Here is a 25,319-nt window from a genome sequence, read left to right on the forward strand (position 1 = left end):
TCCTCCCACCCCATTCCATCAGGCCGTCAATGACCATCACAAATGTAAATAACAACTTTATTATACAGTGCAGTTTATTTCTTTAATTATAATACCACAGCACATTTATTATACATAAAATAAGGTATATTTTGTGTAGTTTTAAGGTTTAGAAAATTAGAAAGTAGAAAATTATGTTTTATGGGGACCTGGGAACGGATTATTCTCATTTTAATGCTTTCCCATGGGAAATTAATTTTTGGGATACATAGTTTTTTTTGCCTGACACACTGTCTGGCAACCAATTAAGTTTGTAAGCCAAGGTATCACTGTATATGAGATCCTGAAATGTAAACATTTCATTTAATTTGGTATTTCGTCCCCCGCAGGAAAAACTTGCCCCGAAGGAATACCTGAAACAAAAGGAGCGAGTAGCAAACTCTTCCAGGCTCTGGAGAAACTCGAAATCTGGAGATATGAGAGAGTAGAAAAAAAACCCAGCAAATCTGTTAGGTGGTTGTTGATATTGATTATTGCTTTGGTTTATTTTAAATACTACCTCCCACACGGCTGGCACTGCAACCGCTGCTTCTAGGACCTTCTGGAGATCACTGATCTGAGGATAAAGGGAATATTTTTAATAAACAGTGAATGAGTTAAAGTTGAAAAGGAAAAAAAAGTAATATATTACAGCACAGGTGTCAAAGTCAAGGCCCGCGGGCCAAATCCGGCCCGCCACATCATTTTTTTCGGCCCACGAAAGCAAATCAAACTTGTTAAATTCCATGATGATTGCTAAAATCTGAGCCAAAATTTCATATTTTTGGATGTCAACCACAATAAAAGTCATTATTCTTGACTTCAGATTTGAAAACGAGTTATTCATTAATTTGCTGTGTGCTCTCTATGTAATATTTGAAGGGATTTAAACATTCTAATGGGTTCCCCAAATTCTTAGCGGCCCTCGAGAGGAAACCATAACTACAATGTGGCCTGCGGCAAAAAATGACTTTGACGCCCCTGTATTACACAATTATATTAAAATATATTAAGTTAAAATATTATGCAATTAATTTTCAGTTAAAAATGTACTAAATATTTCAGTGATGAGAAGGTTTCTTCAGCCGTCATCTGTACAAAAGTGAAGGTTTCGGACGTTTCGCCTCCTATCCAAGAGGCTTCGTCAGCGAACTAAAGTCTGACTGGTCGTATCGGCCCTATTTATATATCCCTAATGTCCAGGCATGGCGGCGCCGAACACAGCTATGATAGGTCACTACTCTCAGGTTGGGGGGAGCAGAGGACCCCTCCCTGTTGCCCCACTGATTGTTCCTACATTCCTGACTAACGACTGACCTATTTCCCCCACTCCCACCGGTATCACCTCATCAGCATAACGAATGTTGCCTAACCTGTTTTGCCTAAGCAGGCTATTGTATGAACGATCCAAATTGATTTGATCCAATTAAATTGAATTGAAATTAAATATTTCAGTTCAAAGCAGACTAATGGTGTGACTCAACTGTAGTAAAATTGGCTCTGAGGAGAGACAAAAAAAAATTGGTTCTCTGGAGATGTGAGTCTGTCACAGTATGGGTGACACTTAATCAATCCAGGAGGGGCGGAAATGGTAGCGAACCCTCTTTCATCCAAAAAGAAGCCCGCCTCGTAAATAAAACATTCCCCTCCAATACCCTCACCAAGTTGAAGCAGAGCATTTTCTGAAGAAGACTGTTCCACAGCTGAGGGTCATAAACCTTGTACTCCAAGCACAGGTCTGCCACCAGGCACAGCGCCTGAAAACACAAAAATGTGACTTAACCTCAGCGTCAGAATCACCAAGGGGTGGTCTCAAAAGGGCGTGGAGGTCATGGGCCACATTTTTCATCGGGAGCAGAAAGTACCTGTGGCTCGTGGCTGTGATTCTTCCAAAGTCCTTTGATTAGGCCTTCTTTTGGGCTACTTAGGAATGATTGCACCGTGTAGGGAACGTTCAGCGCCTCCAGCCGCGACATAAACATGTGGCATTTCATGTGGTTGCTGAAAAGAAAGTATTTTTAACATTTTTCATGAAAAAATGCAATTGATTAAAAAAAAATATATAGAAATAAATGAGTGAATGAAAATACGAACAAATGCACGAATAAACAAACAAATAGAAAATAAGAACAAGAAATAATAACTAAATCCAGCCATCCATTTTACGGATGAACGCCAAACCACACGGTCGAACAGCGCCACGGTGGCTGGCGGACTAGTTTTCCACACCAACTTCCTTTGAGTGCAGACGTGGTTTGTTATCGAGTGGAGTACTTTTGCTATTATGGGACCGAAAAAGACTCCACCACAGGCTACTGTTAAACCGAAGAGGACACAAAAGAAAATTACGGTTGAGCAGCAAAACACGAACGAGGTGTGCGTTTGTGTGAGTTAGCGTCCCGGTTCCAGTACGCTAAATCGACCATTGCTACGTGTGGCTAAGGATGTTTCTGTGTTGTCTAAGCAACGGTCTCAGGCAATAGAAGAGGTTGAAAAACTTCTGTTGATTTGGATTAACAAAAAGCAGCTAGCAGGAGAGAGTGTGAGTCAGGGTATTATCGCTGAGAAAGCACGGCAACTTCACTCGGATATCATCACGAGGCAACTACATCAACGACCATCACAAAGACTTTATTATACAGTAAAGTGTATTTCTTTAATTACAATACAATAGCACATTTATTATACATAAAATAAGGTATATTTTCTGTAGGATTAAGGCTTATTTAATAGAAAATTGTGTTTTATGGGGACCTGGGAACGCATTATTTTCATTTTTAATGGTTTTTTATGGGAAATAAATGTTTGGAAGACACACTTTCTGGGAACAAATTAAGTTCGTAAGCTGAGGTATCACTGTATATGGAATGTAAAGGTTTTGAATGCTTCATAACTGTGAAATGTTCAGTATTTCCCAAAAATAAAAACATAATAAATCAACATACTCCAATTCCGTCCTCGAGATCTTCAACTGGGCCTCCAGCGTGTCGACGTCGGCGAGACGGACGAGGCAAAGGAGCGCTCGGGTTCGATGACATAAGGTGAGACGAGGGCCGCATTGGCTGAGAGGCTACAAGCGGGGAGAGCGTAAGATCGTGGATGGCATTTGTCCCACCCGCCACCAAGGACTCACCCAGCTCTCAGCAGACAGGATGGAGCTGAGAAGGCACACTGCATTGGCTCGGGGTTGGGACTGCAGCATGTGCACAACCCTGATAGAAACAAAAGTTCATCTTAGAGAAGTTTTTGCTTAACTCATTCACTGCCAGACGATGTGCATAATGTGTCCACTCCAGTGTCAGGGTTTTTGTCATTGTTATTCAAATTGCGGGATCTACAGAATATTGAGTTTTAGGACTACAAAAACATTCAATACAGAGTAAGAAACCTTATATTCTCTTCTTCCATCAGAAAAAAAGAGTTAATTCCTAAATTATATAGGTCTGGATTTATCTGAGCTTGAAATGGGGGCGGCTGTATAAAGTACAATACAATACATACATATTGATTTATATAGCGCTTTAACAACAGCTAAAGCTGTAACAAAGTGTTAACATGGACAAAAGGCAAATTCTTCCCCCTCCTGCAAGGGAAAAACATTGCCAGAGGTCTGACCAGCGCTTTATCGAGCGTGTTCATATGAACACAGATAAGTCATTAAAAAAAATCCAAATAAAATCAAAACAGAGTATCAAAGAGGTTCAAACAGAGTATATAATTAACAATAATATAATTATATATACAGTAAAGTCTCGTTATATCGATATCGGATATATCGATAGTCCCGGTTATATCGATACTATTTCTATGCACGCACGGAGAAAATTACATGCAAACAGGGTCGGATATATCGATAGTCCCGGTTATATCGATATTTTTTCGGACTCCCTTGAATATCGATATAACGAGACTTTACTGTATATATAAATTACAAATACAGACTAAATTAACAATAATTAATATGGCAAGAAACAATATGAATGCAGATGTGTAATTTTTAAAACTATTTAAAATCGTTCGTTTCATCAGAAGAAGACACATTTTTGATATTGCACGTTCGGGAAAAAAAAACATTTAGGGTGCCGAAATGTATGAAACAGTACTCATTTAAAGGAAAACCGACACAATTTTTTTTGTTTCATAATAGACATCAGAAAAACGTTTTTTTCGCATCTAAAATACACAAAACACGCAGGCTGATATTTTTAGTTGAATGCAAAACACACAAAAAAATGATTTCGTGTCCCAAAACTACTTCAAAATGACCTCAAAGTTTCAGTTTCAGAAGGTCCCGCCCCCTTGTTCGTGACGTCACGCCAGGATATTCCTTCACAAACTGCCTTGCTCCAGAATCAAAACAATGGCTTCAGAGTTCAGAGAAGATGCTTTATTGTTACTCATCCAGTTATGAATATGATTCAAATAGTTCTGAAGAGGAAAGCATAAATGTTTGCAATCAATTAAAGAAGTACTTCCGTATCAATTCGAGCCGTCAGGACTCTAATGTAGCGTCCCAGAAAATGCACAAGATGGCGCACAAGCTCCGTTGGAAATGGGCTGATTTGTCCGCTGGGTATTTGTGTAAACTTCTTTATGCGTGTTACCGCAATTGGCTGCGACACACAACGATTCACCATCGTGTTATTTATGTAGTTTTCCTTCTAATTTCACCATCAAAACGATGTTTTCAGACTAAAAAAAGTACCCAAAATGCATTGTGTGTCACGTTCTCGGTCAGGAGCGTTCCCTCCGTGACATCACTTAGGGCATCGTCATCAAGTCGAAAATAAGACTTCCTGAATATTCAGCGTGAGTCTTAAAAGGTAAAATATAGGTATATGCGGTGGAATCTTTGTAAAAAGCGCTCAGTAGAAGTCATTTGAAGTGATTTTACAAATTATGGACACAACTTGTCCGGAGGTGCCGGTTATCCTTTAAAACATAATTCAAATCCCGAATTCCACCAAAATAAGAAATTATTGATGAATAGAAACGACCTAAATGCACATGTTGGATACATGCATAAGGAAACCCACCTCATTAAGTCTGGGTCTTCGTCGAAGTTTCCAACACATTCCTTTTGAGGGGCAAGTTGAGAATGGCGGACAAGGAGGAAATAAAGTATGTCACGACAAAACACAGAGGACGAATAGTTTGTCGGCTGAAGGGAAACAAACCTTTGCCAAAGACGAACCCGTTTTACAGATCCATTTTTGTAGCAGCGTGTTGTGGATTTTCAAAAGATCTATTTGGTTGATGGCGACAATTTCCTTCACCACAGCGTGGATGTCTGAAACACGGACGCCATTAATATTGTCTGCATTGTTGATAGAGAATTGACAGAATGGAAGTTATCATATTTAAAAGTTTCAAGCTGTTATATGCTTCGTTGGTTGAACATGTGTGACTAGAATAAGAATACTACTAATAATAAGAATAATAGTAATAGTAATAATCCATAATACATTTGATTTCTAAGCGCCTTTCAAAACTCTCAAGGTCACTTTACAGTCACAGGATTAAGATTTTCTGTGTGTGAGCAGTGGCAGCCACACGCGCCAGCATTCACTCAACCCGGAAGTAACTGAAATAGATAGAAAGCTAGCTAGCTAGCTAGCTAGATACAGTAAAAATAATCATACATTGAAGCACCTTTCAAAACTCTCAAGAACACTTTAGTGACAGGATCAGTTTTTTCCTGTGGTTGAGCAGCGGCAGCCACACGCGCCTGCGTTCGCTCAGCCTGGAAGTAACTCAAATAGATAGAAAGCTAGCTAGGTAATAGATACAGTAATAATAATAATGATACATTTGATTTCTAAGCGGCTTTCAAAACTCTCAAGGACACTTGACATTCATAGGATCCGTTTCTTTCTTTGGGTGAGCAGCGGCAGCCACACGCGCCGGCGTTCCCTCAACCCGGAAGTAACTCAAATAGATAGAAAGATAGCTAGATATAGCTTGGCAGAGGCCTGCAGAAGTTGGGCGTCGGTCATGAATGGCTGCGTCTTCTGCCGGCAGTAAAAGACGATTTTCCTGTTCGATCGAGTCTTTGTTCACAGTGTACACCCGAATATCTCCGACAATTGTCGACTTAATTTTTTTTTCTTTTAAATCCTGACTCACCAGGATGTATTTGCCCTCCAGAGTCCCGGAAGCGTCGTTCCACGCTGCTGTGCTCGTACAGAACCGCAATGAGTTTGTCCGGGGTGCCGCTGAGTTTGATGTACTCCGGTGTGTTGAACCGAGTGAGCACCAGGGCGCTCTCCGTGGCCGAGCGTGCGAACTGCCGCTGCAGTTTGGACAGAAAGGCTTCCCCTCGGATCCGCGTCGCATCCTGCGAAAATAATTAAATTCCAAGATTTAAAAAAAACACAGTGATACCTTGGCTTACGAACTTAATTGTTTCCCAGACAGAGTGTGTAAGGTGAAAAGTGTGTATCCCAAAAATGTATTTCCCATAGAAAACCATTAAAATGAGAATAATCCGTTCCCAGGTCCCCATAAAACATAATTTTCTACTTTCTAAGCCTTACAACTACACACAATATACCTTATTTTATGTATAATAAATGTTCTCTGGTATTATAATTAAAGAAATAAACTGTACAGTATAATAAAGTCGTTTTATTTACCTTTGTGATGGTCGTTGACGGCTTGATGGAATGGCCGGTGGAATGTGGCCGGTTTCATCTGCATTAAACACTTGATGAGGAACGTAGCCGCCTTCTTCCACCATCTTGAGGAATGATTCCTTGTAGGTGCTTTCTCTGCGATAATTTTACCTAGTTCCTCATCAATTGCGTTCTGTTTAGCTGGGTTGATAGCTTTTTGCATCAAGTGTACAGATGTCTTGTGCGGGTTATTTATGGAGCCTGATTGATGGGAATTTTAACTTTGCAGTCTACACTCTGCCTTTTAACAGTTGAAAGTTGAAACGCGTCCAAATGTCACTGTCCATTTTGTAACACTCTCTCTGTCATCTGCCTGTCTCTTTCTTTAATGTTTAAACCACCTTCCACCAATCACGTGGCTTTAACCGAAGACTGGGGGCGGGGAATAGAAGACAAAAAAATGTCGGGTGCCATTTTCTTTTTTGGAGAATGGCTTCACTCTCTGTCTGTCTGTAACCCGTACCCCCTCACTACTGCATTCTTGACCAATCACGCGGCTTTAACCGACGAGTTGGGGCAGGGAATAGAGGACCAAAACAGTCAAATGCCATTTTGTTGTTAGAAGAACGGGCTCGTTCGCGAACGACATTTCACTCCTTGTGGCAGCTCCGTGTGTATCCCAAAAAATAGTTTGGATACCAAAGTAAAACGTCTGTGTAAGCTCTCAGTCATACAGGAGTGGTCCATCGGTGAGAATGACGGCTGAAGAAACCTTCTCATCGATACCAAAGTAAAATGTTCATAAATTTAATGTTCGGAAACCGACCCATCACTGTAAAAACATAGCACGGTGCTATTGTGAACAAATTACCCACATCAAGGTTGGGATCAGCAAGCCACGTTTTTCCAATGGCCAAGCAAAACCGAAGTGACTGCGTCTTCTCATAGCCTGTAAGATACATAACAAGGCATCTGCAAACCGAACAACGCTGACACATGAAACACTCGAGTCAAACCTGGCGGCAGCTCCTGAGTGATCTTATGGGCGCTCGCAACCGCCCATTCCTGATTTTTGATGCTGCGGATGTACGTCATGACGGTCACGGCAACTTTCTGGATCTCCTTCTTGTTAACTGGAGCGAGAGGTTTTCTCATTTGCTCCAAGATGAGTGGTTTCATTTTTGTATTGAAGATTTGGTTGACCACCAACATGTAGAGCTTGTCCAGGCTCACCTGGTGTGAGAGAGGGATTGATTTTTATTTTATTTATTTTTTTACAAACATGGCTGAATATGGGGATAGTTTTTTTGTACCTTCATCACTTTGCTGATGAGAAGAAGAGTTGGGAAGGTTTCCTCGCTGAGCTCCGGAGCTTTAAGTGTGTGAAATATAGAGGGAGTATTTTATAAGAATGTATAAACCATTTAATTGCACCATTTAAACCATTGGGGAAAATGTTTTTTGGGTGATTCTTGTCTGTTTTTTTACGTTACAATAAATACTGTAGAATAGCAGAATGTAACCGCATTAAATTAATTATTAGTTATTATAATAATAATACATTATATATTTGACAATAAAGCTGACATTGACTTTTTCATTTTAAGCGCCTTTCAAAGCTCTCAAGGACACTTTACAGTCACAGACAAGCATAGGTACTATAATAAATAAAATACAATCACAAATGAAATACAATAAACAAAATACAATTATAAATAGAAACAAGAGAAAGGGCTACACAGAAAATGCGATTCTAAATAGGTGGGTTTTGAGATGGGATTTAAAGGTGGGAAGAGAATCGATGTTACGAATGTTAGGAGGAAGTGAGTTCAGAGTTTGGGGGCAGAACAGCTGAAAGCTCTGTCCCCCACCGTGATGAGACGGGCAGGGGGGCACACAGAGGTGGAAGTATGTTTATGTTATGCTATGCTAAGTGCTATTTATGCGAGTCTGTCATTACACTCAGCATTTTCCTGGTTGCAATCACTAAATTGGCGTTCAGAAATAGTTACAAAAATTAAAGCAGCGTTTCAACTCGTCTGTAAAATTAACTCATTCGCTGCCATTCCTGAATTTATTTGAGAATTGAAAAGCGTGACGTTGAGCGCCAATCCCGAATTTGTTCGGGTTTAGTTTTTTTTCCTAGTTTGGGTGCCAATAAAGTGCTGGTCAGACCTCTGACAATCAGAATCAGAATCATCTTTATTGCCAAGTATGTAGAACACACAAGGAATTTGTTTCCGGTAGAACACGCTGCACTAGTATCGTTGTCAAAAAAAAACTGCTAAGTGGCACTATACAGTTCCATTTTGGCTACTGTTGAATGTTTTTTCCCTTCCACAAGGGGGCAGCATTTGCCATTTGTGCATGTTAGCGCTTTGTTACAGCTTCGGCTGTTGTTAACTTAGGAACTAACTCTTTTTTTCTTATGAAAAAAAACAGAGTCTAAGGTTTCTTACGCTGAATTGAGTGTTTATATAGGCATTAAACTCAATATTCTGTGGGTCCTGCAATTTCAGTGAAAATGCCAAAAACCCTGGCACTGTAATGGACACCATGGGTGACTCACATATGATCTTCCAGTAGTGTTTGTTTTCCAAGAGCAGGTGGAAAGGCAACCTGGTGGCATCCAAGGGGCTGGTTGGCGCTCCGTTCTCCAGAATATATGCATGCTCAACATCCGAAGGCGGAGCCAGACGTTTGTAAGACTTCAAGTGCTGCAGCAGGGCAACTGCCTGCGGACCAGAGGATCAGAAATCATTATGTTGTTGGGATTATAATAATAATAATTTTTATCCTTCAATGTCCCCGAAGAAGCGAATGAGCTGGAGTCTTTTAGCAATTAACGAGTCGATATAAATTCCAACAAAAATAAAGTAATAACAAAATGAATGGTGGGTACATTGTTGTTATGTTTGTTTACCTGGCTGGCTGAAAAGCCGGCAACGTTTTCATCAGCAGCCATTAAGAGGTTCAGCACCAACTCGATCCTTTCGTAGTTGTATGGACTGAGCTGAGAAAAAAAGAAGTACAATGTTAATTTTTGATTCCCGCAATAATTTACGTGAGCCTCTCTAAGGGTTCCACTTTATATTGTAGCATTAAGCTAGCAGATGGTCATTTGATGAAATCATATTGTTTGGCTGAATATATTTCTACGATGGGTAGGTAGGTGGATTGGTAGACAGACGGACGGACAGACGGACGGAAAGGCGGATAGATGGACGGACGGGAAGACGGATGGAAAGATGGACAGAAAGACGGACGGAAAGACAGATGGAAAAACAGACGGAAAGAGACATAGAGACGGACAGACAGAGACAGACAGACAGACAGAGAAGACAGACAGACAGACAAATGTTAATTCTCTATTGTTATGTGTCTGCTTCACCATAAACTTCAACTGGAAAAAAAAGCAAGCAATATCGCAATCGCATTTGACGAACTACGGGCGAGAAAATAAATCTCAATAAATTGCCATTTAAATTGCCCATTGCGGGACGAATAAAGGTATTCTGATTCTGATTCTGAAATCGTGTGAAAGGTAGACAACAGGAGTTCCCAGACCTTAAAAATGGCAGCTGACAGACTGCTGATGAGTTCCTGAGTTTGGCTCAACTTGGGGATGATGTCCAGGACCCGCTCCATTATGTGTGCATAGCACGTGGCTTGTGCGTGGCCCATATCTGCCTCCTCTTCACCATCCTCCTCCTCTTGGAGCAGAAGTACGGTGGTAACATACTGATTGATGACATTATCGCTGTCCAGACCATATGTGCTGAAGGTTAAAAGGAAAAAGAGTTAGTCATCGAGAAACCAAAGCTTACTGAACCCTAGGCCGGATGTTTTATTGACCTGCAATACTGGAGGATAATCTCGGGAGTGATCCTCTTGTTCTTTACCAGGGCAGGGATTAATGTGCTCTTCAACTCTGGTTGCTGGTGAAATACAGGCTGGATGGAGATCTGGAAAAGTAACAAAAGATGAGATCAGTAGAGCTAAGTTCTTTATCAGCACCAAACCCCAAACAAATTCGGTAAAGGCGCACCACATCACACTTTTCAATTCCCAAATAAATTTGGGAATGGCTGCAAATGAGTTACGCAGAAATTTCAAAATGCACTGTAACCTTTACAGATGAACTACACTTTTGACGTCCAACCGTTTAGAACCTTAAAGGACAATCGACACCACTTTTTTTGTTTCCTAACTGACATAAAAAAAAAACGTTTTATAGCATCTAAAATACCCATATTTTTAGTCAAATGCAAAACACCAATAAAAATGACTTAAAGTGTCTAAAACTACTTCAAATTGAAACCGGAAGTGGCCAGTTTCAGATGGTCCCGCCCCCAAGATGTCTTGCCTTGCTGGAGAATCAAAACATTGGCTTCAGATTCGGAGAATATGCTTTCTTGTTACTCATCCAGTTATGAATATGATTCAAATCGTTCTGAAGAGGAAAGTATACATGTTTGCAATCGATTAAAGAATTTATTCCGTGTCATTTTGAGGCATCTGGGGGGGAAATATAGCACCCAAAAAAGGCAGAAGACGGCGACAAAGCTGAGTGGAAATGGGCTTATTTGTCTCCTGGGAATTTTTGTCAGTGAATATCAAATTATTTGTCTCCTGGGAATTGTTTTTGTTTTTCTACTTTCATTCCTTTCATCACTTTGCTGCTGTGAAATGTAAATTTCTCCACTGTGAGACTAATAAAGGCATATCCAATCCAATCCAATCCAAATAGTTGCTCGGTGCAACACACAACGATTCACCATCGCGTGATTTATGTGTTTTCCTTTTAATTTCGCCATCAACATGGATCAACACGACGTTTTCAGACCAAACAAAGACTGCTACAGTGTGTCCTTTCTAGTTCACGGGCGTTCCTTCCGTGACGCGAGGACTCGTCACCAACTCAAAAACAAGACTTCCGGAATATTCAGCACGAGTCTTAAAACGTAAAATATAATAGCGATTTTACAAATTATGGACACAACTTGTCCGGAGACGTCGGTTGTCCTTTAAAGTTGTGTATTTTGAGGTTGGGCGTGTTTACCAGTTGGCCACCGTGAAGGTTTCACCATACCTTTAGTTTGGCGAGTTTGATGCCCCATTCAGCATCTGTGATGACAGACAGAAACTTGTACTTTTCATCGTGATTGTACAAGCTGCAAAGCTCAACCCCGATCTTGGCCACGGCCTGAAAGACAAATGGAAGTCATAACAACTGTGATCACTGTTAACGGTCAATACCAATATCCTGTTTTGGTGAAGATACACATTTTGCGAACCAAAATTTTCTCATAGTTTTCCCAGGTACTGTCGATAAACTTCCACAGGATCTTAAAGACTTCTTCCTTTGAGAGAAGCGTGCACAGTCCGATGGCCAAATCGCAATCCACCATCCTCCAGTTGAACACCTACGGGACATGAAAAATAGAAGTTTACCCTTGCGGGAGGTATGGTGTGTTCCTGGTAGAGCAGATGATACATTTTTGGCACATACAGACCTCCCCAATTTATGAACGAGATACGTTCCGAATGGTCGTAAGGTGAATTTGTTCGTAAGTTCAGTGCTATATTTTGTATGGAATGTATGTTTAAAGGACAACTGACGCCTCCGGACAAGTTATGTCCATAATTTGTAAAATCACTTCAAATGACTTCTACTGAGCTTCCAACGAAGCTTGGGAGCCATGTTGTGTATTTTCTGGGACGCTACATTGGAGTCCTGACGGCTCGAATTGATACGGAAGGACTTCTTTAATCGATTGCAAACATTTATGCTTTCCTCTTCAGAACTATTTGAATCATATTCATAACTGGATGAGTAACAAGAAAGCATCTTCTCCGCATTTGAAGCCGTTGTTTTAATTTTAGAGCAAGGCAAGACGTCCTGGCGTGACATCATGAACAAGGGGGCGGGACCTCCTGAAACTCGCCATCTCCGAGGTCATTTTGAAGTAGTTTTGGGACACTTTAACTCATTTTTATTGGTGTTTTGCATTTGACTAAAAATATCAGCTTGCGTGTTTTGGGTATTTTAGATGCTATAAAACGTTTTTCTGATGTCAGTTAGGAAACAAAAAAATGGTGTCGGTTGTCCTTTAAGGTTTATAGAAGTATGTTTAAGGCTTTTAATTTAATTTAATTTAATAAAATATATGCTTGATAAAGATATGTACATGTACAACTAAAGAGAATACTACATATGTTACTACAAAAATGTTCGTATGTACCGTTGTTCGTAAATCGAATGTTCGTAAGTAGGGGAGCGTCTGTATCTCATGTTATGCATAAACTGGGCCACTCGGCCATTTTAAAATCCAAAAATGTGGCCCTCGTTCACAAATTTTGCAGTGCTCTGATTTAAACGAATGGGAAATCCGGTAGATCGGCATCGGGACTCTCACTTTATTGAGCAGAGACACAGCAATGGAGTTCAAGGACGACGTAGTGATCTTGCGCAAGTCGTTCAGTGACACGTTATACTTTCTCAGCTCTTGTGGGTCGTATAGCTAAAAAAAGGAGGGCAAAAGGATGATCGTGAGCCATGGTAAGAAGAAATATAGGGAAGGAGTTGTGGGATCAGGTCATTAAGCTTATAATGTAACAGCCACGGACGGCTCCACCTGTGCACTAATCTTGGTGTCCATAAGGTTGGCGGTGACGTGCTGCAAGCAGCTGCCATACGAGTTGACCAGCACCCTCAGGGCCAACTCCAGCTGACTGCACTCCTGTAACATCTGCAGCATGCTGAGCAGAGGACTCAGCAGGGGCCGCAAGTAGTTGAAACCCGCTACAAGGATCAAAACAAGGTTTTCCAGTCAAGTGCAATGGCGGTCTGGTGACATCAAGAAACACTTACAGACATGTATTAATAGCTATCTATTTGCTAGCTATGAGCTATCTATTCGCTAGCTAGCTAGCTTGCTATCTCGGGTTGAGTGAATGCTGGCGCATGTGGCTGCCGCTGCTCACCCACAGGAAAGAACATATCCTGCGACTGTAAAGTGACCTTGAGAGCTTTGAAAGGCGCTTATAAATGAAATGTATTATTATTATTATTGAAAATGGGGGACGTGGATGATAACTCACCATCTTTAAATGAGCAGTGAGCGAGACAGGAACAGTCGAGGGGGTACAGTTTGATCTCTGGAAAAATGGGAAGAAGAAACAGCATTTATTGAATGTAAAGCAAATTAATTGTTTCATCCCACTTCCAGAGGTTAATTTATAATCTAACTATAACCCAGGGAGAATTTCAATTAAAATGATGATTTAAGTTTACCTTACATAAATTCCATCAAAAAAAATGTTTCATTATTTAATTCCGTTCAATTATCTTATGACTGAATGTTTTTATAAAGTACATTTTTTAAGGGAGCTAAAATGAATTCCTAGCATTTCCATTCATTTCAATGGGAAACAGGGATTTGAGATACAAACGTTTTGAGTTCCAAGTTTGGTCACTGAACGAATCAAACGTGTATGTCAAAGCACAACTCCAAATATTTTGATTTACCTTGAGCGGCGGGAATCAAGCAGTCGGTGATTTCATATTGTACAGGTAACACAGACACCGGGTCCAAAACGATGCAATCTTCATGAAAGACATCTTGGAAACACCACTGAGAATATGGATCTTTCGCCGCGTCCAAGGCCAAATCCTGTGACCGACAAAACAAAAGTTATTTTATCATGCAGAAATATTAATTTTTATTGTCGAATTACAGGGCGGATGAATTATAGGAGTTTAGTAGCATCCATGACCAAATAATTTTTAATTAATTCACTGGCGTACATGCAAAAATGTGTCCACTCCAGCGCCGGGGTTTTTGAAATTTTAGCCACAAAGGGACATAAGTCTTCTTGTGCCGGTCCCAAGCCCGGATAAATACAGAGGGTTGTGTCAGGAAGGGCATCCAACGTAAAAGCTTGGCCAAAACAAACATGCGGATCAAACCTCTAAAGATGGAGGACACTGATTTGCTGTGGCGACCCCTTGATGGGAAAAGCCGAAAGGAAAAGAAGACTTAAATTGCAGAACCCACAATATATTGAGTTCTAGGACTACATAAACATTGAATTCAGCGTAAGAAACCTTACACTCTCTTCTTTCATGAGGAAAACAATAGTTAATTCCCAAGTTATTTGGGTCTGTAGTTATCTGAGGCTGAAATGGGGGCGGCTGTATAAAATACAATAAAATACATACATATTGATTTAACAACTGCTGAAGCTGTAACAAAGCGCTAACATGGACAAAAGGCAAATGATGCCCCCTTGTGGAAGGCAAAAACCTTGCCAGAGGTCTGACCAGTGCTTTATCAGCACCGCTGCAAGAAATGAGGTAATCTGTGACCTTTTTTTTGGGGGGGGTAGGGGGCGTCAAATTTTAATCAATCGCTAAATAAATAAAAAAGAAAGATGGTGACCTTGGCTACAAAGCCGTAGTTGTCTGATAACTGGCACTGGTGGTAGATATCCATGGCGAGACGTGTGGACTTGCAAAGCTCCAAGCAATCTAGCAGCAAGTCTGTCATCATGGTGATGAGGCACATGACAAACAATGAACAATCATTACATGTCATAAGAGAGTTTGAAATTATACCTTTTGGAGTAGATTTAGAGTTTGAATTATGAATATAGGGAATTACGAAACATATCTGGGGCATCTGTAGGGAGAGCTATGCGTTATATTTCTTTTTGAAACTTATTCCAGACAATTGAATGTTGACCTGGGTCGCACACGGCGATGGCCTGGCATGTGAGGTGGTAAATGATGGCCGGCAGGTCGGAATCCTCGGGTAACACCATGGGCATGTCGGCTTCCAGCATGCGGCAGAGCGTTTTGGCGGCGGTGAACAGCACTTTGCCTGTGCCTGTGTTGTTGTGATGTTCATAGAGCTCGCTGAAGGCAAATAAATAAATAAATAAATAAATAAAACTGATCCGCCACGAGGAGCATGAATGAAGCCATTTTGGATTTTAAGGACATTTAAAGAAAAACAAAACAACATTAAAAAAAGGCTCAATTTATCTCTGAAAGACAAAATACAAGATAAAAAAAATACAGGTAACATCCGACTTACGACCAAGTTCCATTCTGACCAAACGGTCATAAGTCGAATTGGTCATAAGTCGAAATCCATTCAAAATGTTGAATAGAGACACGCAACACCCCACCTCCCCCGTGCCATTACACAGTTGATTGCTGTGCGAGAGTGAGATGATGATAATAATAATAATAATAATAATAATAATCCATTTGATTTCTAAGCGCCTTTCAAAACTCTCAAGGTCACTTTACAGTCACAAGATCAGTTTTTCTGTGGGTGAGCAGTGGCAGGCACACGTCCCAGTGTTCACTCAACCCAGATGTAACTCAAATAGATAGAAAGCTAGCTAGCTAGTAGATAGTCAATAGATAGCAAATAGTTAGCCAGCTAGACACCCAGCTATATAGCGAATAGATAGCCTGATAGATAGCCAGCTAGCCAGCCAGATAGCTAAACCATCTAGATAGGTAGCTAGATAGCTAATAGATAGCCAGCAGATTTACCCAACTACAATAAAATAATCAAAACCCCAATGGACATGGGTACAATCAGATATCAATAATGTCAATTAGAAAGTGTACAATGGGTCCTCCCTGGTCTTTTTACATTATGTTGCTCACTTGAGCTATCTACCTGGCTATCTAGCTAGCGATCTAGCTGGCTGCCTGGCCAAAATTGTCCGACACGTTGCCGGCCTGCTAGCGCGTTGCGGTACCAGGCGTAGAAGAACAATTTTTAAAAATAGGGTGTGGAGGTCATGGTCGTAAGTACGGGTGGTCGTAAGTCAAGCTGGTCCTAAATCGGATGTTACCTGTATTTGTCAAAGCAAAAAAATGCTTTCTTTTTAGGAAAATACTTACCTGAGGATCGTAAGGGCTTTCTGGACATCGCCCGTCCCCAAAGCTCGCAAGGCCAGGTCGGACCAGAGCTCCTGTTCGCTGTGTCGCAGCAACCGACCCAGACGACGCAGACCGGCTTCGGTCGACACGGTCGTGGATGGGCGTTGGCCGCACGTGCGCTCGTGTGCGGCGATGTGATGCTCGCGGATTTGTTTCTGGATCTCGGGGTCTTCGTAATTGGCAGGGGTGAAGAAGATGTCAAAATCTTCCTGAAGAAAAGCACAAGAATGGTGGTGAATAATCAAAAGGGAGGTGTGGTATTGTAAGAATTGGTTTGCCGCATTCACCTGCAGATGGGCGATGGCCTTGAACATGTGGAGGTCGTTTTCGCACTGCATGCTTTTTAGAGCGTCATCTACAATAGACGTAGAAAAAGGGTGTGATCAAGAACGTATACGCTCCTACATTCTTTTCACTCATTTGAACTGTACAGTATATAACTAAGTCTCAGTAGATGTCACTATCAGGCACAAGCCTAAACCCAAATTTGGTCAATTTTACTAACCACCCACCCCACCCAACAAACGCAAATAGTGCCATTAGAAGAGAAAAATGGTACAGTACTTACGTTTGTGTACAATTTGCTGGAATTTCATGACTTCCACCATCACTTGAGCAATGATCATCTTCTCTTTCTTGTGCTAATACAGACCAAAAAGAGGGCAACATTTATCTCTCACTGCGGAAAAGCTTTGATCAGATTATCTATCTATCTCTCTTTATTTTTGTGTGTATTTATCTTTTTATGTATTTCTTTATCTATCCATTTAAAGTATATAAAGTGCCCTTGAGAGTTTTGAAAGACGCTTATAAATGAAATGTATTATTATTATCATTATTATTATTATTATTATTATTATTGTTATTATTATTCTCATTATTATTCTCATTATTGTTATTCTCATTATTATTATTATTTACAGTATCTGTTTCTATCTACAGTATGTATCTACAGCAGTGGTGTCAAACTCATACAGTAAAGTCTCGTTATATCGATATCGGATATATCGATAGTCCCGGTTATATCGATACTATTTCTATGCATGCACGGAGAAAATTACATGCAAACAGGGTCGGATATATCGATAGTCCCGGTTATATCGATATTTTTTCGGATTCCCTTGAATATCGATATAACGAGACTTTACTGTATTTGTCGCGCGCCACATCGTAGTTACGGTTTCCCTTGGGCCGTTATGAATTTTGGGAAACCATATAATTTTTCATCATCTCCACATATTACATACATAGCACACAACAAAATAATGAATAACTAGTTTTCGAATTTGAAGTAAAAAATAATGACTGTTTTTGTGGTTTACATGGGACAATTTGAAATTTTGGTTCGGACTATAACAAGCATCATGGAATTTCACAAGTTAGATTTCGCTTTCGCGGGCCGAATAAAATGACGTGGCGGGCCGGATTTGGCCCCCGGGCCTTGATTTTGACACCTGTGATCTACAGTATCTATCGACAGCATCTACAGTATCTATATACAGTATTCATCTACAATATCTACCTATCTATGCATTTTTTTTCTAATTGCATGTCTTGGACACGAAACACAATATAAAAATATGGTTCACTGTCTGTTCTGGAATCTTAACTCACATCATCGGACAAGTGGTATTTGTCCTCCAGTTTCAGCCTGGCCCATGATGTGAGACGCTCCAAAACGCAGGCGACCTCTTCACAGGGCAAACTCTTCAACATGGTGACACACGCATCACTCTGCCCACAAAAGAAAAAAAATAGTTTCAGCATCGAAGCAAATACATGAATTTAAAAAAAGAAACACTAACCTGGCCTTGGCGAATCAGCTGGATGAGATACAAGTAGTTGATCTGCGACGTTGGAAGTCTGTACGCTTCTGCTAGAGCCAAAGCGTCCTGAAGGCATGTTGGAGAGTCCTGCTTCAAGATGTACCGAACTACCACCTGCAAAAAAAAAAAGAAAAAAAAACTGAAGGTGGAAACTAAAAATTAATTCAGCGTGAAAAAAGGGGATAAAAGGGAAAATAAAATTGCAATGTGTTTACAAAAGTGTTGAAAAAGCGTGAGCGATGCAAAAGTGCCTCACCGATTTTTGATATTGTGTTATTTTTCTAAAAGGACAACGGACACCATTTGTTTGTTTCCTAACTGACATCAGAAAAACGTTTTATAGCATCTAAAGTACCCAAATCATGCAGGCTGATGTTTTTAGTCAAATGCAAAACACCAATAAAAATGACTTAAAGTGTCCCAAAACTACTTCAAAATCACCTCGAGGATGGCGAGTCTCAGAGGTTCCCACCCCCTTGTTCGTGACGTCGGTTGTCTTTAAAGGACAACCGACGACTCCGGACAAGTTGTGTCCATAATTTGTAAAATGGCTTCAAATTAGTTCTACTGAGCGTATTTTACAAATATTCCACCGCAAATAGCTATATTTTACATTTTAAGACTCGCGCTGAATATTCAGGAAGTCTTGTTTTTGAGTTGGTGACGAGTCCGTACATGACGTCACTAAAGGACCACCCTTTGACCGTAAAAAAGACGCATTGTCTTCCATCACGTCAATGTATTTTGCTGTACTTGTTTGGTCTGGGGACCTCGTGTTGCACCCAAAAGCCGCCAGAATGCCAGAAGAGGGCGTCCAAGCGGAGGTGACCACTGGAGGTCGCCATTTTGTGCCTCTTTTTTTTTGGGTGTGAGATTTTCCCCCAATGTTGCCTCAAAATGGCACATATAATTCTTTAATCGATTCCAAACATGTATGCTTTCCTCTTCAGAACTATTTGAATCATATTCATAACTGGATGTGGAACAAGAAAGCATATTCTCCGAATCTGAAGCCATTGTTTTGATTCACAAGCAATGCAAGACCTCTTGGCGTGACGTCACGAACTGGGGGCGGGACTTCCTGAACATGCCCAATTCGCAGCTCAATTTTTTGCAGATTTTGGACACTTTAAGTCATTTTTATTGGTGTTTTGCATTTGGATAAAAATATCAGCCTGCGTGTTTTGGATATTTTAGATGCTATAAAACGTTTTTCTGGAGTCAGTTAAAAAACAAAAAAGTGACGTCGGTTGTCCTTTAAGGTCAGTGATTTTCATAATTGTGCCCCAGGCAAATAACAGAAGTTAATTATACAATACCATAATTTGATTCGGGGTTGAATGGATATAACTGCCGATCCCGTAGCCCCGCAGAAGTTTGCGGATTTCCATCAGACGGTAGCTCTCCTTTAAAAGTTCCTGCCTGCATTAGAGCCACAAATTAGGTAATGATGATGAAAATAAAAACAAAAAACACACTCATTAAAGTTATGATTGAATATGTATAAAAAAAATCCATCCCAAGAGAGGTTAGTGATGACCTACTTTGGTCCATCCATCTCCAGGTATTGCTGAACCACCTCCTCCACTACGGTACTCCAGGGGAAGATCGCTTTCTGCATAATCTCCAAAACCGCATCTACCTTGAGCTGAGGGAATAGTTTCCGCAGTATATAGATTACTTCATGGATATTTTTGATTGATATGCACTTGAAATTATATTAAAAAAATGACAAGGTAGCATTAAAATGGCTCATTGTTTCATTTGAGCGCCGATGCGTATGTAGAACCGTCGCGGCTTGGAATTGAAGCGGATTTATGTAGGACAATCTCTTTTCATCAATGGATGCTACAGCTACGTGATTGCTTTCAACATTTAGCTTGTTGCAGACGTGCACATTTCACCATGACGTCCCTGATCTACTGGTGAAAAAGACGCTTTGATCCTCTTCTCTTTCATCTAGAACTGCTTCATACAACAAAGAGGGTCCACAAAGTAATAATAATAATAATACATTTCATTTATAAGCACCTTTCAAAACTCTCAAGGTCACTTTACGGTCATAGGATACGTTTTTGCTGTGGGTGAGTAGCGGCAGCCACATGCGCCAGCTTTCTCGAATGACTCAAATAGATAGAAAGCTACCTAGCTAGCTAATAGATAGCTCGATAATAATAATAATAATAATAATAATAATAATAATAATAATACTGTGCATGTGCATGTTATGCTTTTATAAATATAAATAAAGCTAATAGATAGATAATAATAATAATCATAATAACAACAATAATAATAATAATAATAATAATAATAATAATAATAATAATAATACGCATGTACATGTTATGCTTTTATGAATAGAACCGCAGCAATAAAAAAAAAATACGATTGAGGATTGCTTTTGCTGGTTTGCCGTAACAATAGTAGCGAAAAGTGCTTAAGATTGAATGACTGTGTCTTTGTGTTATCATATTTGTTATTTAGTTTTGTTGCTTTGACTTCAAGATGGCGGCACAAGAGTGGCTGCCATTACAGCAGCTCCTGTATATTGTTTTTCTATTTCTTATTTTCCTTTCCTCTTACTTTCATCACTTTGCTGCTGTGAAATGTAAATGTATCCATTGTGAAACTAATACAGTAAAGTCTCGTTATATCGATATTCAAGGGAGTCCGAAAAAATATCGATATAACCGGGACTATCGATATATCCGACCCTGTTTGCATGTAATTTTCTCCGTACGTGCATAGAAATAGTATCGATATAACCGGGACTATCGATATATCCGATATCGATATAACGAGAGTTTACTGTAATTCAAATCAAATCCAATTATGAATTCACTGAGGCAGTAAATAAAGATTTTACGAATGACAGATTGAGCCTAGCACATTTGTTTGCGAAACATGACTCACATCCATATCCGCCATGCATCCCAGCACCGCCACTGCTTTGGCTTCCCATGGTGTGAAAATTGTTGTGGTTTGGGATCTGCAACGTTCCAACATATCCTAAGAAAATAGAAAAAAAAAGTGATGATAGTAGTTGATATCCGACTGGGTTGTGCTGTCGTTATTACCTTGATGTATTGCAGAAGAAGCTCATCCAAAGGAATGTCATGTTCCGCAGCATAAGGCAAGATGTTGTTTTCCACCGTGGCCGCGATCAGTTCCGGAGACACCACTTTGTCGAGCATGAGGAAAATAACACTGCGTACCTTTCCCTGATGGTTACATTAGATTTATTTTTTATAGGAACAAAATAATTCAGCAGACACGGTGCACTTGATACCCCCACCTGAAGGTGCGTAGGCAATATAATTGGCGTATCAAAGACAAACCTTCTCAAAGAGCAAAAGTGAAAGTCTGCAGTTGTATTTCGTGCGGAGGTCCAGTAGTTGACGCAAGTTGGACACCAGGGTCCTTAGGTTCTCCACTTCTTCCGAGCCGTAATTTTTATCCTGAGAGAAGGATCGCAAAAGATGAGTGAATCAGAATGTCTTTCGTTCATTTCTCTCATTAATTCCCTCATGTGAATAATACAAGAAGAAATATAGTTAATATTTGACAAAATAACAATAGAAGTAATCCTTCAGAAAATATACTATATTTGGAAAACTTTTTTTCATTCATTGAATGTGCGCCTTACAGTCCTATGCGCCTTATATATGGAAAACGTTTGAAAATGCACCATTCTACACCAAACACAATTCATACACCAAATAAAACGGGACTCTGAGACAGCCACCTTATGATGGCATTGGCTTCCGAACTTAATTGGTTCCCAGAGAGTGTGTAAGGCGAAAAGTGTGTATCCCAAAAAAATATTTCCCATAGGAAACCATTAAAATGAGAATAATCCGTTCCCAGGTCCCCATAAAACATCATGTTCTACTTTCTAATTTTCTAAGCCTTAAAACTACACAAAATATACCTTATTTTGTGTATAATAAATGTGCTATGGTATTAGAATTAAAGAAATAAACTGTACTGTATCATAAAGTCGTTTTATTTACCTTTGTGATGGTCGTTGATGGCTTGATGGAATGGAGTGGCCGGTTTCATCAGCATTAAACACTTGATGAGGAATGTAACCTTTTTCCATCTTGAGGAATGATCCCTTGTAGGTGTTTTCTCTGTGATAATTTTACCTAGTTCCTCATCAATTGTGTTCTGTTTCGCTGGGTTGATAGCTTTTTGCATCAAGTGTACAAATGGCTTGTGCGGGTTATTTGTGGAGACTGATTGATGGGAATTTTAACCTTGCAGTCACTCTGCCTTTGAACTATCAAAGTTGAAACCAGTACAAATTTCACGGTTTTTTTTATCCATTTTGTCACTCTCTCTCTGTCGTCTGCCTGTCTCTTTAATGTTTAAACCACCTCCCCTCACTGCTGCGTTCTTGACCAATCATGTGGCTTTTACCGACGACTGGGGGCGGGGAATAGAGGACAAAAACAAACCGGCTGCCATTTTCTTGTTAGAACGGGCTCGTTCGCGAACGACACATCACTCATTGTGGCAGCTCCGTGTGTATCCCGAAAAATAGTTCGTATGCCAAGGTAAAATTTTCATAAATTCTTCTTCTTCTTTCCCCCTTCTTCTTGTCCTCCATCTATCCCGGTTTTGTGCATCCTCTTCTCTCACACCAACTACCTTCATGTCCTCTTTGACCACATCCATAAACCTCCTCTTCGGTCTTCCTCTCGGTCTCCTGCCTGGCAGTTCAAGGCTCAGCATCCTTTTACCGATAAAGTCACTCTCTCTCCTCTGGACATGTCCAAACCATCTCAGTCTGGCCTCTCTGACTTTCTCTCCAAAGCCTCTAATATGAGTTGTCCCTCTCATGTACTTATTCCTGATCCTATCCAACCTGGTCACTCCCAAAGAAAACCTCAACATCTTCAGCTCTGCTACCTCCAGAAATTCAATGTTCAATGTTCGTAAACCAAATGTTCGTAAACCGAGGTATCACTGTACTTTTAACATGTGTCATTAATTGCACAAATTAATTGAAAGTATGATTTAGGATGAAACGTGAGAAAAAAAGGTTTGTGTGCGCTATGAGAGAGTAGGGAAAAAAAACTCACAGATTTCATCCATGACCATAAAGACGGCAGTCCGAGCTCTGCCAGGGTCAGTCCGTTTTGTGGCCAGGTGTCCTGGAAAAGCACATGAGCGTATATTTATTTCCAAATCAAAACTACAAGGGGAAGGCTGGATTGGAAAATTAGTTCCTTGACCTTTTCCATCATCTCCAGATTACGGGCCCGCTGCTCAATCCATTTCGCCAGGATTTTCTGAAACCAAGAAAAAAAAAAGGTTATTTTATTTTTTTTTCCTGTTCTATGTGAGAGGAGGTACACTACCTAGCTAGCTATATATTAGTTAGCTAGCTAACTTAATCTATTTGAGTTTTTCCCGGTTGAGTGAATGCTGGCGCCTTAGAGCTATCTGGCTGCTAGATAGCTACATAGCTGTCTAGCTAGTTAGCTAACTGACTAGCTAGCTATCTATTAATCATCTGTTAGCTAGCTAACTTTCTATCTATTTGAGTTACTTCTGGGTTGAGTGAACGCTGACGCATGTAGCTGCCGCTGCTCACCCACAGAAAAACTAATCCTGTGACTGTAAAGTGACCTTGAGAGTTTTGAAAGGCGCTGATAAATTAAATGTATTATTATTATTATTATTATTATTATTACCTGTCCTGGTGGGAGCACTCTGCGGACAAATGGAAGAAACACGGTCTTAAACCAGGGACACAAGTCTCCAGACGGCAGATTCTCTGGAATGGCGTCTAGGACAGCTTCAAGGCTGCTCTCGTCAAAACTTTCTGCAATTTGGCCCTGAGGGGAAAAATGTAAATCAGACAACAATAATCATCTTTATTGATACGGTGCTTGGATAACATCTGCAGCTGTCATCAAGCGATTTGCGGAACAATCGCAGTCATTTTTTTTTTTAATTGACAAATTTAATCTCAATTGTATATACTGTTAGTCTTCTTGCAAGATTGAATTTATGCTTAAAATGACTTGAGCTTTCTTTTCCCAAGTAAATAACTCATTCATAAAAGATAAGTTTTTTTCTTTTAAATTTTTGATTTTTTTTTTTTTCAAAACAATCTCAACCAACCATATTTCGTGGAGGTATAAGACAATATGACATTTGAACTTTTTCTCAAAAACACTCTTGACATTCAATGTTTTTCCCTCCTCCCTTAATTAGAAAACTACTATTTTTTTCTTAAAACTAAATGACAGTTTTCAAAAAATACTTTATTCTCACTAGCGTCTGACCTTTTGGCGAAACTATACAACTCATTCAAAACATATGTACATTACTTTCCCTAGAACTTTTTTTTCTAAAAACTAATCACACATGTTATTCTCCAAACACACTTTAAATCTACAAATGTTCTCTGTTAATTTTTAATTAAAAAAAAAAAAACAAATTCAACACATTCCTATATCTGTTTCCCTATTGCCCAGGGATGACAATGACAAATGAGAAAAAGGCGGGGGGTGCACACACACATATACCAGTTTATATATTTATAAAATAAATAAAATAATATAAATATAAAAGTCAACTTGCCGGGAACATACAAAAGGTTACTGCTAGCTGGCCTGCACACTGCTCATTAGCTTGCACGCTTGCTTTCTGCTGCCAGTAGTATATTAATGCTAACGTTAGCATGGGACTTGTCATAGTGCCACTGACATTCGACGGTTTCATCAATGGTATTGTTTCACTGCAAATTAGAATCTATCAAATTACAACATGGTCTCTCCACAAAGGCGAATCAACCTGATTTGTTTTTTTACTCATCAAATTATTGATCTGTTTCGATATCATCAAGATCATCCAATCAAAATTGCGCTTCCAGCC

At 39.9% G+C, this 25,319-nt stretch overlaps 1 protein-coding gene across 1 annotated transcript in view; it reads right to left on the bottom strand.

The window, feature by feature from the left end:
• kntc1 (kinetochore associated 1) overlaps positions 1-25,319 on the bottom strand; it is a gene marked incomplete at its 5' end in the record, with an annotated part of 60,982 nt that overhangs the window by 7,707 nt on the left and 27,956 nt on the right. The window contains 37 exons of the mRNA XM_088993533.1: positions 393-447; positions 539-595; positions 1,680-1,775; positions 1,884-2,019; positions 2,964-3,088; positions 3,152-3,230; positions 5,055-5,095; positions 5,196-5,308; positions 6,145-6,355; positions 7,508-7,581; positions 7,649-7,865; positions 7,946-8,004; positions 9,202-9,367; positions 9,556-9,645; positions 10,200-10,410; positions 10,488-10,597; positions 11,725-11,838; positions 11,930-12,058; positions 13,052-13,156; positions 13,271-13,437; positions 13,737-13,793; positions 14,164-14,308; positions 15,077-15,177; positions 15,380-15,552; positions 16,561-16,808; positions 16,887-16,954; positions 17,168-17,240; positions 18,214-18,333; positions 18,405-18,539; positions 19,745-19,847; positions 19,970-20,073; positions 21,342-21,437; positions 21,506-21,649; positions 21,767-21,886; positions 23,516-23,587; positions 23,669-23,725; positions 24,131-24,274. Of these exons, the coding sequence (XP_088849659.1) occupies positions 393-447; positions 539-595; positions 1,680-1,775; positions 1,884-2,019; positions 2,964-3,088; positions 3,152-3,230; positions 5,055-5,095; positions 5,196-5,308; positions 6,145-6,355; positions 7,508-7,581; positions 7,649-7,865; positions 7,946-8,004; positions 9,202-9,367; positions 9,556-9,645; positions 10,200-10,410; positions 10,488-10,597; positions 11,725-11,838; positions 11,930-12,058; positions 13,052-13,156; positions 13,271-13,437; positions 13,737-13,793; positions 14,164-14,308; positions 15,077-15,177; positions 15,380-15,552; positions 16,561-16,808; positions 16,887-16,954; positions 17,168-17,240; positions 18,214-18,333; positions 18,405-18,539; positions 19,745-19,847; positions 19,970-20,073; positions 21,342-21,437; positions 21,506-21,649; positions 21,767-21,886; positions 23,516-23,587; positions 23,669-23,725; positions 24,131-24,274 (4,315 nt within the window). The remainder of the gene's footprint in view (positions 1-392; positions 448-538; positions 596-1,679; positions 1,776-1,883; positions 2,020-2,963; positions 3,089-3,151; positions 3,231-5,054; positions 5,096-5,195; positions 5,309-6,144; positions 6,356-7,507; positions 7,582-7,648; positions 7,866-7,945; positions 8,005-9,201; positions 9,368-9,555; positions 9,646-10,199; positions 10,411-10,487; positions 10,598-11,724; positions 11,839-11,929; positions 12,059-13,051; positions 13,157-13,270; positions 13,438-13,736; positions 13,794-14,163; positions 14,309-15,076; positions 15,178-15,379; positions 15,553-16,560; positions 16,809-16,886; positions 16,955-17,167; positions 17,241-18,213; positions 18,334-18,404; positions 18,540-19,744; positions 19,848-19,969; positions 20,074-21,341; positions 21,438-21,505; positions 21,650-21,766; positions 21,887-23,515; positions 23,588-23,668; positions 23,726-24,130; positions 24,275-25,319) is intronic.

Source organism: Hippocampus bargibanti, linkage group LG04 (assembly GCF_051943395.1).
Source record: "Hippocampus bargibanti isolate YZ-2025 linkage group LG04, ASM5194339v1, whole genome shotgun sequence".
NCBI lineage: Eukaryota > Metazoa > Chordata > Actinopteri > Syngnathiformes > Syngnathidae > Hippocampus > Hippocampus bargibanti.